Source organism: Camelus dromedarius, chromosome 2, assembly GCF_036321535.1.
Source record: "Camelus dromedarius isolate mCamDro1 chromosome 2, mCamDro1.pat, whole genome shotgun sequence".
Taxonomy (NCBI): Eukaryota; Metazoa; Chordata; class Mammalia; order Artiodactyla; family Camelidae; genus Camelus; species Camelus dromedarius.
Window position 1 is genome coordinate 22,737,649 of NC_087437.1, and position 16,953 is coordinate 22,754,601.

At 39.5% G+C, this 16,953-nt stretch overlaps 1 protein-coding gene across 8 annotated transcripts in view; it reads right to left on the reverse strand.

Annotated features, from left to right (window-relative positions):
* Positions 1-16,953, reverse strand: part of SLC9A9 (solute carrier family 9 member A9) — a 607,901-nt gene that overhangs the window by 475,080 nt on the left and 115,868 nt on the right. For 4 of the 8 annotated variants that reach the window (XM_064491830.1, XM_064491834.1, XM_031448531.2 and 1 more), the window contains exon 2: positions 11,072-11,274. The exons of the other annotated variants lie outside the window; for them this stretch is intronic. In XM_064491830.1, the coding sequence (XP_064347900.1) occupies positions 11,072-11,274 (203 nt within the window). The remainder of the gene's footprint in view (positions 1-11,071; positions 11,275-16,953) is intronic. 8 annotated transcript variants of the gene reach the window in all.

Consider the following 16,953-nt stretch of genomic DNA (forward strand, 5'->3'; position numbering starts at 1 on the left):
CCTTTTTTACAGGGGCCCTAGTCAAAAACTTAGATGGGTAGAAAGAAAAATTTTTCTTCCCCTGCAAAGGTCAGTGTGTTGGATACTGGGATCCCCTCCAATGAAGGTCTTGTTATCTCTGCCACTTGGAATGCTCTCAGCCCCTTTAGAGATTGCCAAGACTAAAAAGAGCTACCTCATCTGAAGCCATGCCCTTTCCAGAGTAGCCCGCATCCAAAGACAGAATGCTTTGGTATTTTAGAGTCCAGGCCATCTCGGACCAACTGGAGATGACCCCAAAGAGCCATTCTAACTCCAGAGCCTCCTGAGGAGATAGAAAAAAAATTGTTGAGCCTGCATGACAGCTTAACTTCACCCTCGGCCCACTCAGGCTTCCTTCCTCTTTCATTTAGTAAGTGTTGATCTCAAGGGCACTTAACTATCCTGCTCACTAAACTCCACATCAGAGACCACTTCTTTAAGAACCCGATAGTCAGAAGGAACGGTGGAGAACACCTGAATTTGTAGGACATTCTTTCTCCACACGCCACCACCTGAAGCGAAACTCTGTACAGCAGACCATGTCCAGTTAGCCTTATAATTGGAAATGGATCTGAGAGGAGCAGCTGGGAGACTCTTAACTCAAGACAGGCTCAAATGGCATCAGGAGACAAGCCAGTTAAATGCACAGTTTCCTTAAGGTTCCCACCCCTCCTGACGGTCCTCATCCCTCCAGTGCCGCTGATGCGTATCCTAACTTCGGACTGTATAAGCTACTAATGAGGAGCTTCTTAGCTCTTTAGGGAAGAACAAGGAAATGCAGTTGGATGAAACCTTATATAATTACTCGCTGGAGATCAACGATGATAAATGTGCACTCTCAGCACAGTTTAATGTTTTAGAAGGAACAAAGCAAAGGGGAAAGGAATTGAAAGACCTGTTTTAACTTTTACCTACTTAAAGTCTGATGAGAAATTTCTTTCTCCCTCCCTTTCTCCCCCCCTACTCCCCGATTGTCTCTCCTGTGCCCAGCCTCTTCTTCTCCCTCTCCCTCTAGCCTTACTCCATTATTTGGAGATGAGACTGCCAGCAGTTCAACCCTCTGAGTAGCAAAATCCACCACAGAGCCCGGTACTTCACTCTGAGGGGGAAGCTATGATAGATACTTGGATATAAAATGGCCAGCAACTAAGACAGGATTGAGTACTAGGGAGAAGTAGCAACTGAAAACTGGAGAATGATGCTTCATTATTTCATCCACTCACTTGCCAGGGTCCACAGAGTATCAACCATGTGCAAAGCACCCTGCTGTGAGCTGGGAATACAATGTGACCACAGACAGACTTAGACCTGGTCCTTGCCCTACTGGAGCCTACGACCTAGTGAGGAGATAGACATTAATCCAGCATCACAGATATAAATATTAACTTACCACTCAGTTAAGATACAGTGGGAGCACCCAAGCTGGAGCTACAAGCTGATAGAACCAGATACTGAAGTATGGCAGTGTGGGGTCACTTGGGATGGGAATCAATGTTCCCACAAAGCTAACAGCCTCTAAGAACATCCTTACCTCAAGCCAAGAGCCTATGTATATACTGGTGCTGCTGAAACTCAGAATACAGTAAGATTTCAGAAAAGAGCGGAATTTTTCAAGAAACAAACAAAAATAGTTAAAATAAAAATAAAATGTTAATAAAATATGAGCTATTCTACTGGTCTTTAAGTTGGGGTGTACATATGTCAGGAAGTGAACAAGATGATCCCTGTGGGAGTGCAAAGAACTTTTTATACTTTTTTTTTAAATCACCATACATGTTAATGTTTAAAAGAATATTTAGGGTTTGTTTGGTGAAAAGTCACTTAGGAGGAATAATTTGTTCTGAGATAACATATAATACAAGATTTATTGATATATATAGAAAATAGTATCAAATAACAAAGTATGAGTCAGTTTTTAAAAGATTAGCCTTGCATGGAAAATATTTCACCATGATCTTGAGCTGCGCAGGATGGGGAAGTGGAGAGAACAGTCTCAGAACCCCTAGCTACGCACTCCCTCCACAAATAGCTTTAAAAACATGTCCTCTGATATCTAATCTAAGTGGATGGCTATCAATATCCCAAATCACTAGTCCACAGTGTGCTCTGCCATGCTGGCTCCCAGTTCTTAGAAAGTGTGTCTGTGCTACAACCTTAAGTCCCTTCTGGAACTAGGAAATGGATGACCAGATGGATGATCTAAGATGGTCCAAGACCAGGCAGTAAGCAAGAGGCAGGGGAGACTGGGAGATGGGTGGGCATCCCAGTTGTTTCTCCCTGTGGTGCTCTAGGGTATTTTCTAGGGCTTGAAGCCAGAAACCTAAGACGCCATCCATTTATTCCACAGCCACTCTCCTCTTTTCAAATTCTGTCATGTCAGAAAGAGGACCAAGGCCAGTGTTCAGCCTGCTCACACACTTTCATATGACTGCTCTCATTCCCCAGCCAAGAGTGAGTGTGAGAGAAACAGTACAATCTATGCTCAAATCACATGGCACTCCAGTAGACCACTGCCACCAACAGCTTCTATGTTATTTTGAGTAGCTAGGATTTTTGGTAAGAAATAAAATTGGACTGCTGGTGGAATGCAATCCCTGCCACAAATCAATGTTCCAGTGGCCAGTTTCCTTAGAACATGAGTCCTGAGTGATGATTTGTGAAGAATAAGAAAGGAAGTCAGAAGAGTTTTTGAGTGAGGTGTCCATGGCCCTGTCTCAGAAAGCCAAGCTGCAGTCCAGGTGGCAAGGGCTTGACCCCAACTCTGCCAAACAGATCTGTCCAGGTAATTCTTAATCTTGTGTTTGGGGTGCTCCAAGATACAATCAAAGTGCAGTAGGACAACTCTTTGGTGTCTGGCTGTGCATTCTGAATTCAGGATTGCAAAAGTGGCCAGGAAGCTAGGCAGAGTCTGCCAGCCTTTGGGGCATGATGTTCCTGTTATTTCTGCATTTTCTGCATTTTCACTGCCCATTTCAAGTAGATGTCTCTCTTCTTCTCCTCTACCTTTCTTGACCACAATAAATGGGATTTTTCCAGAACTTTTTGTATAGACAAAATGGTCTTAGATATTGAAAAATATAGCATAGATCTGGCAAGAAAAAAATGACTTCCAGAAAGCAAAGGCATCTAATCTTATTTAGTTTTGCCCTCTGCTTTGAAATTCTCTTCTTCCAGATCTCTGGGTGGCTCGCTCTCAATTTCATTCACATCTTGGCTCCAACTTCACCTCCTCAATGAGGCTTGCAGGACATATCTCAATGTACTTCTCTCTCCATCCTCTCATTTTGCGAACAATCTATGCTCAAATCACATGGTTTCTTCATAGCATGTCTCCACCTGACATTAGATTATAAATGCTATAAATGCTTGTCTGTCTCTCCCATAGAATCTAAGCTCCATGAAAGCAAGGACTTTGTTTTGTTCACTGATAAATTTTCATCACCTAAAATAAGTGCTTGGTATATGATTAGTGCTAAATAAATAAATACTTGTTTAATGGCTAAATGGATAAGGAAATCTATGTTGTTCAATGACTAAATTATAACCAAATGGAACTAATCATCAGGGAAATAAAAATCAAAACCACAAGGAGATAGAACATATCACCTCACATCTGTTAGAATGGCTATTATCAAAAGAGAACAAAATATAACAAGTGTTGGCCAGGATGTCAATAAAAAGGAACACTGTGCACTGATGGTGGGAATGTAAATTGGTGCAGCCACTATGGAAAACAGTATAGAGGTTTCTCAAAAAATTAAAAATAGAACTGCCGTATGATCCAGTAACCCCACTTCTAAAAATCTATTCAAAGAAACTAAAATTAGGGTCTGGAAGAGATAGTCACACTCCATGTTTCCTGCAGCATTATTTACAATAGTCAACACATGGAAATAATCTAAGTGTTCACTGATGTATAATTAGATTAAGAAAAATGGTGTGTGTATGTATATATATATATATATATATATATATACATACACACACACACATACATACACATACACAATGGAATACTATTCAGCCATACAAAAGAAGGAAACTCTGCCATTTACAACAACATGGACGGACCTTGAGGACATTATGCTAAGTGAAATAAGATAGAAAAAGGCAAATACTGTATGATGTCACGTACCAGGAGTCTAAAAACAAAACAGAACAAAACAAAAAAACCAAACTCACCAAAACAGAACAAACTGGTGGTTGCCAGAGGTGAGAGATGAGAGGTGGGAAAAATGGCTGAAGGTAGTCAAAAGATAAAAACTTCCAGTTGTAAGATAAATAAATCCTGGGGATACAATTTACAGCATGGTGACTACAGTAAATAACATTGTATTGTACATTTGAAAGGTGCTAAGAACTTGAAAGTTCTCACCACAGAAAGAATTATAACTATATGAAGTGATGAATGTTGACTAAACTTATTATGATAATTATTTTGCATTTGATATATACATATATATCAAAGCGTTATGCTGTATACTTTGAACTAATATAATCTTTTATGTTAATTTTATCTCAATAAAACTGGCAAACATGTTTTAAAAATGGAATACTTAGTGTCTTGAGACATTTCTGAAATCATTTCTCAGGCCAACTTTCTGCAAAGAGTTGAATAAAGGTGGGAAAAAAATAGATAAGACAAATTTAACATGTTAAGTTTCTTTATTAACAATAGATCTCTTAACTAAGGTTGAGGACGAAAGTAGCTAAGTCTATCCAAACAGCCGCATCCCAAGCACTGCCAAGCTTGATATTCCCTGGGACCATCTCATGTGTAAGAGCCAAGACTTGTCATGATAGAAAAATATAAATCATGAATCCTTGCTTTCTGCAGAATAGAGAAGTAATTGATAATATCCTACAAATGTTTCTCCAGACCCAAAGTGCTGATTTATTGTGATGCTTGCTCCTCTCATTGTGCCTAGAATAGTTTTAGAGATTTCTTTCCTGTCTTTTCTTTATCCTCCCCAAAAGTGTCCCAGCATTAACTGCACATATTTATCTCGTAGTCTAATGACTCTTTCTGGTCAAGCTGTTCCTGTTACCAGAAGAGTTTTTCCTTCTGGCCTCTGCGGCCAGAATAATAAAGCAAAGAGAAAGACTGGAAAGAACAGAAATAGTTTATAAACAAATTTATGAGAATTAAGATTCTGAAACACAATAAGTCAAAATAACCATTAGAAAAAGTTGGACAGAGAGAAAAAAATTTAAGACACTGATGTTTTAATGCTGCAAATACAAAATTACTTTTTATGGGTTTTGTTTTTTTAAAATTTTATTTGTCTTTCAAATTTCCTCTGTATAGCACAAAATTATTTTTTAAAGTCATATAATTAGCTGTTGCTGTAAGGACTTCCTTAAAATATCTCAAAAAGCACACAATATTATCAACACAATTGATAACAGCTTCAGTGTGACCTATTTGAAGCCTGGGAATTTTCTTTATTGAAACAATAGACAGGACAGATTATTCAGCAGTGTAACTTACTCCAAAATAACTTTCCTTACCAAATGATAGTGTCACTTGTCACACAGGAAGTGAAGACTAGGCAAACTTTTCAATGGGTAGTTCCTTTGACTTTTCACATTACAGTCAACTGATTTATAAATTATAGGAAGTATAAATTTAACTGTGCTGACAACTTTTTGAAAGTTTACTGGGTCTGCAAGACCTTTCCAGCCAAATGGCCTGTTCACCTTTCCATATCAATGTGGAAAAACATAATGTGTTCAATCAATGGTAAATAAATTAGTGATGAGATAGACTGATTCATTCATTCATCAGTTTTAAACTATACTTGTGATTTTCAACTACAAACCAGCTCCTTTCCTTAATTTCTAAGTTCCCCACTTCTGTCTTACCATTCTCTGTGAACCCACAAAACAAGGTAGCAGAATAAGCTGTTCTTTCTTCCTCCTCATGCCCAGTTGCTCCAAAATCTACAGCATCTTCCTTCTTTGCTTCTCTTCCATCTGGCCCTTGGTTACCATCCAAGCACAGGTCTCATCTGTCTGCCTGCTTTCACTCTCTACCTTGTACACAGCAGCCTAACCGTTCCTTTGCTTTTGTCAACATTACATTCTTCCACTGACTACAGATAGAGTAGGCATTTCTCAACCTGTCATTTAAGGGATTCTGTAACCAAGCTCTGCCCTTATTCCCAGCCCCATATGTTTCACTGGTCTTCCATACTTCAACAAACTGGAAATACTATTCTTTCCTGGAATATTCTCTACCCCTTTTTCCACCTCCACATCATGCTTTTCCTACTGCTTGGAATGGCTCTTCCACCTCCACACACTACATATATCACCACCACAGTCAATCAGCTTCTTTGAAATCTTCCTTATCACCTTAGTAAGGATTAATATTGTACCCTCTGAATATCTGTGGTATTTGACCCACTCCTTTAATACTTATCTTGTGGTCTATTTATTCATTTATTCATATGCTGTGTTTTCCCCAGATTTACCAATAAACTCCTTGAGACCATTCCTTATTGCAGAGTTGAGGCGGGTGGAGGGTATAGCTCAAGTGGTAGAGCACATGCTTAGCATGCATGAGGTCCTGGGTTCAATCCGCAGTACCTCCTCTAAGAATAAATAAATAAACAAACAAACAAACAGACCTAATTATCCCCAAAACAAACAAAACAGAATTGATACTGATGGGACTCAGTTCACTTGCGTTGAAAGAATGGATGAGTGATGGAGAGAGCACTTTTATCATCTGCTCTTCAAAAGCAAGTTTTAAACTTTCTATTGATATGAAATTCAGAAATGCTTAGTAGATATTTTAGTATTCCTAAATATTCCATAACAAATCAATGTCTGTAAAGCCATTGTGTAACAGAATATAGGCCTCATTCAGTTAAAACTAGGTAAGAATACCTTGGATCCACAGAACAATTTGACAAATGGTTTTGGAAACATTAACTGGATAGACACAGAGCAACACTATCTAGTTTTATTCTCTCAGAAGGTTGTTTTGAGAACATCAGCTGCTCACAATATATAGAAAAAGTGTTCACTGATCTTTAAGCAAAAATATTTTTTTCTTTTCTACACTTTTATCTGTATCAAGCATGAACAAAAGAAGCTTGGCATACGGTATTTCCTGAATTTTTTATATTTTTACAACATAGCATTAAAGTAGAATACACTGCTGCTTATATAATGCCAACAGCTCTCATATTTTCCAGTTTTATACCTTCTTATTGGAAGAAACTTAGCAAGCCATCAAGCTCAATGCTTTTTCCAAGCACAACAATGCCTAACCATCCCAAAAGTACAAGTGCTCTTACAAGTATTCCAAGAAATGATTACATTGCACAGGAATTTATTCCAGCCTCTCCAAATCCTTAAGTCAAGAATTTCATCCAAGCCCCTAAACTACATTCTTCTGATTGTAAAATTTATTACCTCACCCTGTAACTTTTAAAAACAAAGGCCAAATACTCCTTTTAATCTGTACCATAAAGAAAAAGGAACCAGTAGAGCCACACCAATGGCTTCTGCAATGCCACCATGCTGGACTTCTCCCCATAATCCCACCCAGCTTCTTCTCTCTCCAGCACTGGTCCTTATCTCCTTCCACCTGTGTCACTGTGAGAATCCCCAGGCCTCAGCCCAAGGCACCCTGCCCTTCCTCTTCCCACAGGGCCACTCAGAAGCCTGTCCAGTGGTGTGGGGTATGATAAACCACTCAGGACTCAGGGTAAAGTGCCGTGGGTCTCAGTTCTGCCTCTGATCAGTAGTGGGACCTTGACCCACTTTGTAATTTCTCTTGATATACCTTATACTTATATTACACAACTAAAATTAGATAATATCTTAGTTTCTTCAGCCATTAGGCATCCAGAACAATATTCTACCAACTCCAAGGTGATAACTTCCAAATATTCTATCTGTATATGCTCCACCAAGCTCTCAGACTCTTTCATTTATTCGTTTATTCATTCACAAACTATTTATTCAGCAGCAGTATGCATTGGGCACTATGGTAGGTTTTGAGGATACACTGGTCAGTAAAAAAGGCATCATCCCTGCCTTTGTGAAGTTTACAGCCTAGAGGACATTAAACAATGTAAGAATGATAATCAGTAAGCAAGAAAATACATATAAAATTTCAGATGGTGCTAAGTACTTCGAAACAAAAGAGAAGGCAGGAAAGAAAGAGAGAGAGAGGACACGGTGTGAGAAAATCACAGGGCAAGCCCTCTCTGAAGAGATGGAATTTCAAGACTCTAGGGATAAAAAGGAGCCTGACAACTGAAGAGCAGGAGTAAGACCATTTTAGGAAAAAAGAGTAACATGTATAGAGGTCCTGAAGCAAGACAAGTGCTTTGTGTGACAACTAATCTGTAAAGTTTTAAAATCCTCATAGTCTATGTGATATAATCAAGAACTAAACTATATACTAGCATATAGTATACATTAGTATATACTTATCTCCCCAGGATGTTAAATAAATGGAAAAAAACCCAAACACACATTTCATTTATCCCTGGCATACATTAAGCATTCAAACATTACCTAGTAGCAGCAATGGTAGCACTGATGTTAGAAGTAGTGTAGTAGTGATGGTACCGGTACTGGCAGTGGGTATTACCAGTGGCAGAGGAAGTGGTAAGTAGTAGAGGCAGTGAGAGCAGGTAGTGAGAGAGGTAGTGAGAGCAATGTAAGGGGCCTTATGGTGGGTGGTCAGGCACTTTATATATAGTGTCTCATTTAAACACGAAAACAATCCTACAAAATAGTCCTAATCTCCCCACATTACAAACAAGCAAGTTGGAGATTAAGAAGTTCAAGGAACTTACTAAGGATGCATGGCACATCAGTCTGGTGCAGGATTTTTTCCCCATTACCCCTTGGTGACTCCCTACAAGCCTTCCAATAAACGGGCCTTTTTTTGGAGTTCTTTAGCATCTGACACAGATTGATTGATTGATTGATTGATTGATTGATTGATTGATTGATATGAGCAGTTGCATGCAGTGGAGAATTCCCAGTAAGGAAGACAGACAATGGGTATTCCATTTCACAGACTAACTAGGGCCCCCCAACACTGGCACATAAGCAACAAATGTGTGTTCAGATATACTCTGGCTATTTATAAAAAATATCCTTCCCATTAAAAGTCGCCTAGTATGGTAAGTGTATAAGTGGATGCCTGTTTCTCCACCAGCAGTGGGGGCGGTGGGGGGTTACCCTGGAAACTGAGTCACCTATTGCCAATCTTGGATACCTGGAGGAGCAAATGCTAATTGTGACTCAGTAAGTCACATGATCTAGAACTTAATCTATAAAATAGTTGAGCCATTTAAGGTCCATTAAATATTTTCTGTTCAGAACTCATAATCTATCCAACGAAAAAACCAAGAGGGCTCCAGAAACTTAGACATTTTCTCCATCTCTTGCTGTAATTTTTTAAAAAGCAAACACTAGAGTTTGCTGATAAAGAAATCAGTATGTCAATAATACAGGAACAAAATTCCTGATCAGGTGTTTGCTGGCAATCCTGTTAGAGAACGAATTGTTATAATAACAGAGATGATTATCAGCATCTTTGGGGGTTAACCTGTTCAGAGAAATAATATTACTTAGAAATGCAGATAAAAATAGGTAAAAGAGTGAGAAGGGAAATAATTTATGCTCTGGTAATAATCAAAGGTAAAAATGAAGAATGTATTTAAATCCTATTCTGCTCACAAGTTCATTTAAAAGGATTATTTATTTCAAGATAGATAATTTTCTATTACCCATGAAAGAATTTCTATTACCCAGAAAGAATCACATGGAAGAGATCATCCAAAATAGCAGAAGATCTACATATTGCTCCTATTTACTTCAGAAATACATTATTTAATTTGCTTTTTGTGTGCTTCAATTAACTTTCCTAAGTCTGATTTAGGATAATATTATAATTAGTTTGACTTTTCTGAGCCTCACCAAGTGCTAGGAGGAAGTTAATCTAGAAATGTGCGAGTGAGAGATACTGTAAAAAAAAAAAAAAAAAAAAACTTAAAAATTACTCGTCTTGAATGAGGAAAAACAGGAGATCACACATTTCCCCTCCTGTCCCAAATCTCTCAAAATGAAAAAAAAAAAAAGATGTATATGTTAAGAGAAAATGAAATCCATATGGGATTAAAGTGATAAAATGCACTTCCATAATTTCAAGGAAGTTCTCAGCTCTGACATAAAAGGATCTAGAATAAGTCACTTGAGATCCTGGTTCTTAGCATGTACTTGTATGGTTAAATACAAATTCACTTATTCCAAAGACTGACCCACACACAAGGCACCACAAAAGGTAAACTTATCTGTTTTCTGAACCAGAGTCCTGGGGGCAGAAAGACATTTTCCTTCCAATAACTGAAGTAGTGCACACATTTGGAATGATGAAATAAATTTTAAAAGATGAGTAACTTCACAATTTTTCTTTTTGCAGTCTAAGATCCCTAATTAAATTGATGGAGTTAAGATCTCTTGAGACTGACTGTGCGTCAGTGTATTTATAAACAACCAAGTGGCCAGTGTTTTGCATTGGCAGCCAGAAGTCAGTCATTCTAGATCAAGGCTTGCAAGTGCAATTTTTTTAAAAAAATTCTCTTCCATTTTTATTTTGACTTAAGGAAGATTTGAACTGAGTAGCCAGCTGGTAATATATATATAATGACACAAAACACACATGTGAAAACTTGAATCAAGTATCATGAAAGGCAGAGTCAGCTGAATCATTATTATGTTTTTACCTAATATACCTGTGGCTTGCAAAACAACTATATTAAAAAGCATTCTTTTATAACTTTTAGAAAAAAAAATACAGACAACTGAGCTTATAATAAAAGTATATCGAGGTTTAGCTGTTTAGTCAACTAAATTGCCCCATTAGTGTGGTGTTGAAAAGAGGCATAAGTGTGTGTGTGTGTGTGTGTGTGTGTGTGTGTGTGTGTGTGTGTGACTGCATTATATATGGTGGTTCACATATGATGCAATTATTTGTACCGGAAAACAAAAATATATGACCAGATAGGATCCTTACCTTTTCGAGTATAGCATTGCCTTGGTGAGGACTGATGTTGTGCTGGCTTATTTCTCTCTTGTATTTATATTCATAAACTTGGTCACTGATATTAATCAGCAGAGTTGATGGACTGAAGGCCAGTTTTCCACAATCATACACAGTTCCACTTTCAATATCAGTTGGTGCCGTAGCATATCGTAAAATTAATCCCATTACAAGGCCTAAAATAAAGGATAAATAATTGCACTGGAGGAATGTAATCTAAAATGTTCAGTACTAGATGCTTTTAAATATGTGATTTAGAACTTGTATAAGTGGCAGGAAAAAGGGTCATTGCCTGGTTTAGAAAAGTGTTCACTCTTCCATAGATATCAGTTCAATAGATTGTACTGTTAAAATATTTGTGATGGACACTCTTAATATTCCCCCTGTTCTCCTTCCTAATGGACCCATAGATTTTGGAGAAAAGAGCTATCCACCTCTTCTATCCATCCAAGTGCTTCAAGGAAGCCTTGGCTCTGTGACAGATACTGAGTAACCTAATCAGGCAGGAGATGGAATTCCCCTGGAGAAAGCTTCTGGTCCACAGATCAGCACATCTCTGAGACAGCCCCATCAGACTACAAGGTAGTACTTATATGCCATGGTTAGGGGACAGGTGTTCTTATTCTCTCCCTTAGGACATGATCAAGGCAATATGTTTATCCATGTTTTTGTTGTCAGGTATCTTGTGACCTTCAGGGGATATAGTCCAAAAACATACTGAGGATGGAGGACTGAGATATAGACAGAACCCAGGTCCTGGATGACTTCACTGAGCCCTGGATCAATCTATCCCAGAGCTATACTAATTCTAGACTTCTTGATATGTGACATACATTTTCTAAGTTTTCAAACAATTTAAAATCAAGTTTCTGTTCACCTGTAGCCAAAAGCATTCTAATGATTAAATATTTCTTTTATTAAAGAGTTGAACCCAAGTAACAATCCTTGACTTTTAAGTTTATAAACTCTGTAAGGATGCTTGTGGTAATCAGATAAATGTGAACTCTCTTAATATTGTGGATTTATTAACAAATAGCAAGGAAGCCCACACATTCCTCGATTTAAATTTAGGATTAATGTATTTAAGATAAATCCACAGTTCACTCTTTAAAACATCAAATGTTGAGGGTTTTACCATGCTTTTGTGAATCTAGTCATCTAATTGCCTTTCATTTATTCAATAAAACATTCATTGGGTGCATATTTTACACCAGACATTTACAGGCTTAAAATAAAAATACAGCCCCAATCCTACAGGAGCTGAAGTCTGTAAAATGAAGACCCATTAGCAAACAAATATAATACAACATGACATGTGCTATGACAGCTGGTAAGGACTCTGCATTATATGAGTATAAAGAAGAGACATGCCAAAGCCCTTTGAATGATGCAAAGCTTTAGATGAATCTTAAAAGGTCACATAAGATTTGTCCAGATGAGCTGAATCAGGGAATGAATCAGGATCCAGGCTGCACATGTGGGTGGCAGCACGTGAGTAACAGCAGAGACAGACAGCTATACATTCCCTAGGATTTTTGTTCGTCGATGTGTAGAATAGTTGTAGGGAAGTGGCTGCTCAGCCAGAGGTTGTATTTCTGGCTGTCTTGCATCTCGCTGGGTTCCCACCAAAGGAACATAAGAAAAGTGGTATGTGGCACAGCACTGAAGAAGTAGGTGAGTTTTCTCCCTTCTCTTTCCCCATCTATCAGATGGGTGGGGAGGCAACAGGGCCCTCTAGATAGACAGAGTCACTACGCTGAAGCAGCCTGGGTCCCTGAGACATCGGGTAGGGAAAAGACATCCACCAACCAGGAAAACCTGCACTGGACTGTTATGTGAGTGAAAAGTTAACTTCTCTTGTGTCACCAAAATGTGAGTGCTTCTGTTGTCATTAAGATGACCTAGGAATACAATGTATACAGACAGAGGGACTTAAGAAATCTGACGGGTTTAGAGTATCAGCAGTGGAGTAAGAAGAGAATAAGTGGAAAGAGAGACAGATAGACAGGGAAAGAGACAAAAAGAGAGAACACCTCTAGACTGCAGAAGCCAGATCATAAAGAGGCTTCTCTGTCAGGCAAAGAAGTTTTTCTTTTTAACCCAATGATAATATAGAACTATTGAAAGATTTCAGGCAGGAGAGTAAAACAGTCACATTTTCATATAAGAACTATCACTTTGGCAATAATGTGGAGAGCTACTTATAGTGAGAGATAAGAATAAAAAGAGATTTCTTTTAAGAATATGTTACCTTACTTATTTCTGCTTCAGTGTGTGGTCCACTCCTCCATACTAGTGAGAAATATTTTATCCTAACCTTTGCTGGCAAGAGAAAGTAAGTGACGGATATGTAACCACCATGGGTGACGGGCCCGCCACAGAACAGTGGGCAGCCTTCCATGTGCAGCGTCAAACGACCACAATAAAATTAGTCAGGAAGGAGAAAGGAAGACACGTCATGTACACTGCATGTGGTTAGGGTGTCTGAGTAAGAACATCATTTTTCTAACACTCTTTGCCTAGGAAGGATTCATTTCCTAAAAGTAACTTGGCAGGTATGGTGAATGATACTATGACCTCTGCTTTCTGCTGAGTGGAATGGAGAGAACCTGTATTAATACTATTTGAAATTCCCGGAGGGTGACATGCTTGTTTTCGCAAATGCTTTCAGTGCAATAGCAAGAAGTGAACGTGAAGTGTCCACCATTTTTCCCAAGCAGGGAAAACAGGCATTTGTCATAATAGCAAGTGCTTAGTACCTGGTCTCTGCAGTTAAATTCATACAATGCCTCAAAAGCTAAATGGCCATGCCTGGCCCCCCATACCAGCTCTGATCCCAGCCTTTAACACGAGGCACACTGGTGGAAAGCTGCTTGCCACCAGAGGTGACCAAACGTAATGGCCATAAAATACACCTTTCAGATAGATCTCCCACGATAAGGAGCACATTGATGACGGTCTGGAATCTGGCTGACCAATGGCTGACCACAGCAGGGGCACTAAGACAGGGAGATGGGACTTCTCTGAAGGGCCACCATAGTTCAAAGACTTCTCATCAGCCTGGCCAAACCTTTCTTAGAATTGCACCACAGCCTAAACCTTTTCCTACCCAGCATCCCCTCCTTCCCTCTCTCCACAGGGGTTGGCTGGGGCTCCACTAAGGCCTGATAGCTGGCCCAGCATCCACAGGCTCCCTCCTCATTTTTCCTCAAAGGAATTTCCCCCAATAAATATTTTGCACAACTAATCTCTTTCCTGCATCTGCTTCTTGGAGGACTCAAATTAACACAGTAGACAAAAGCCCCTGGCTCTGCTTCTCCTCAACCTCAAGGGTTGAGAGGAATCAACATCTTGGCATGGTGGAAGGGCCAGTGGGGAAGGCACTCAGTTAACAAACATCCACCCATTTGTGCACCCCAGCTGCAATAGCAGCAACTGAAAAATCCTTGATGTGGAAGGCCTGACACCTACCCACGGAGCTTCATAATGCCTTTGACAGCCAAACATCCACTCAGAGCTTTAGCCATATGCTGACACAAATGTGGAGTCTTGAGCTATTGTACTCCAGCCCAAGACTGTATGAGAGCAGGTGACAGATAAAGTAGAATTGCTAGTAGAAAGAGTATGCTAATAAAGGACGGTGGTTTTTACACCTCAAAGAGATACAAGATAAAGAAAGCATCAACCACCCGTGTACACAAGAAGGAAAGAGGGGACTGTCTACCATGACTTATGGACACAAACCACAACACTCTCTTTGGTAAGCCATGAACCAGAGCCCTACCTGCCCAGGGAGAAAAGGGGGCAGCCTGTACCAGCAGAGCAATACCACCAACATCTGTGTGGACAGCCCGGGTTCCAGGTTGTATCCTCACAAGCATGACATTCCATTCTGCTGAGCTCGGTCACCTGGCCAGCTGATGACATTACCTTCTCTAGGCAGGAACTCTAGTCCAGATGTATTCCCTGGGCCTACAAGTCTGAGCATCTGGGCAATTAGGGTGACAGTAATGGGAACTTGACCTCACCCCAACAAGCCCCAAGATGGAACTTGGACAACAGACCTCATCCCTAAAGCACTCACAATCCTACAAAGTCCAGCTCACGTCCCACCTGGGGGGCCTGTGCTCTGATGCAGCTTATGCTCACTGATTCTCTAGCCTTTGAGTTCTTTCAGCACTCACAGTTTGAACACACTGTTTATGGACCAATTTTGTAAAGACTTATATAGTTCAGCTGTGCTTTGTAGACCTTGGTTTTGTCACCCCCACTAGACAATGAGATGGTTTAGGGCAGAGACTGTGCTATTATTCATCTCTTTTTTCTCTAGAAATGCCAAACACTTTAGGCAGTTATAACCCAACTTTCTCCAAGTCCACAAACTCCCTTGAATTCAAGAAGAAAAAGATCTTCTGAATTTATGTAGTTAGTCAGTGACCAACATTTAAAAATGTCACATGTATGGAGCATCACAACTGCTGCGATGTCCCTTTCCTTACAGAGCTTGCAAAAGAACTCTCATAACAGATGCCTGACATACAGTTGACATGGTGGTGTTTGAGGGAGAAGAAAGGAGGGAGGGAGGGAGGAAAGAGGAAAGAGAAACATTTCAAAATATAAGCCTCATCCTTCTGGACTGGCTCTCACTTCATTCTCTACATTGAAAATTACGAGAAAACCCCACTCCCTTCCTCCCTCATTCTGCTTTCATGCTACAGACATGCAAATCATTGCTCTAAGGCTTGTGGGAGTTATAAAAATGAATAAAATATGGCCCTGATCATAAAATATTAAAATATTTTAATCTTACTAGCCCTTTTTCTCCTGCCCAATCTTGTGATCCTGATTTCCAGTAAGAATAAGGTACAAAAAGTGTTTCCTCAGTGTTTTCTTATATTAAGCCTTCATTTCATAACCAATTTCCCTGCATCTTATTGACAGTCATTCTACATGATGCTGAAGTGTTATCCTAAAGGGCCTTTTCTTATAGGAATATGGATGGGGATTTACTTTTATATATAATGATTATATTTACATATAATGAAATGGCTTACAGAATGGTTTTGAAGATATAAAGTGTTGCAATGTCTTTGGCTCCGTTCAAACTGATGATTGTGTTCACACACTATCACACACACTGCCACACTGCATGGCCCACTCCAGCAGGCTCCCTTCAGGCTCTTTTTCTGTTGGACTGGTGTTCCCCAGGAGTTGTGCAATGCAACAAGCCCAACTATACACATGCATCTGAACAGACTATTACACATATATATATTTAAATGCCGCATGGTATCGGAGAGAATTTAGAAGCCTAAAGAAAATGTAGTTAATATATGAAGAATGTAGAACAACAGAATTCTGTAGTTTTTTCACTCTCTATGCACTAAGGGGCCACCAAGAATAAGCTACAGAAATGAGATATTGTCCCTTACTTAAAAAAAGAAGATAAATCCTTATAATATGTAATCTTATATTTCACCTTGATAAGGGCACCAGAACTGTTGATTGCCAGTCCAGCATCCATCCTCCCCTTTCCCCGCAACAAAGCCCTGATTCGTTCTGCTAACCACCCCTCCCCACACATGCTCAGAGTAAGTTGCTCTCTCTCTCAGTTCCAAGGATGTTTCCATTCCCCTTGCTGATGATTGGTACTAGAAGGCATGTGAATCTATTCCAGTTTACAATAAAATGTGAAGGGAAGCTTGCTCAGAGGTCTCTTAGAAGTTTTGACATCCTAAGAGAAGAGGGGGAGACCAGATGAGCTCTCTTCTTCCTCAGGCTATTCCTGGGCCTGGTTAGGACACCAGGAACCACCATACCCACCTGGCTCCTAGCCTGATGTTGAAGTCAGGACT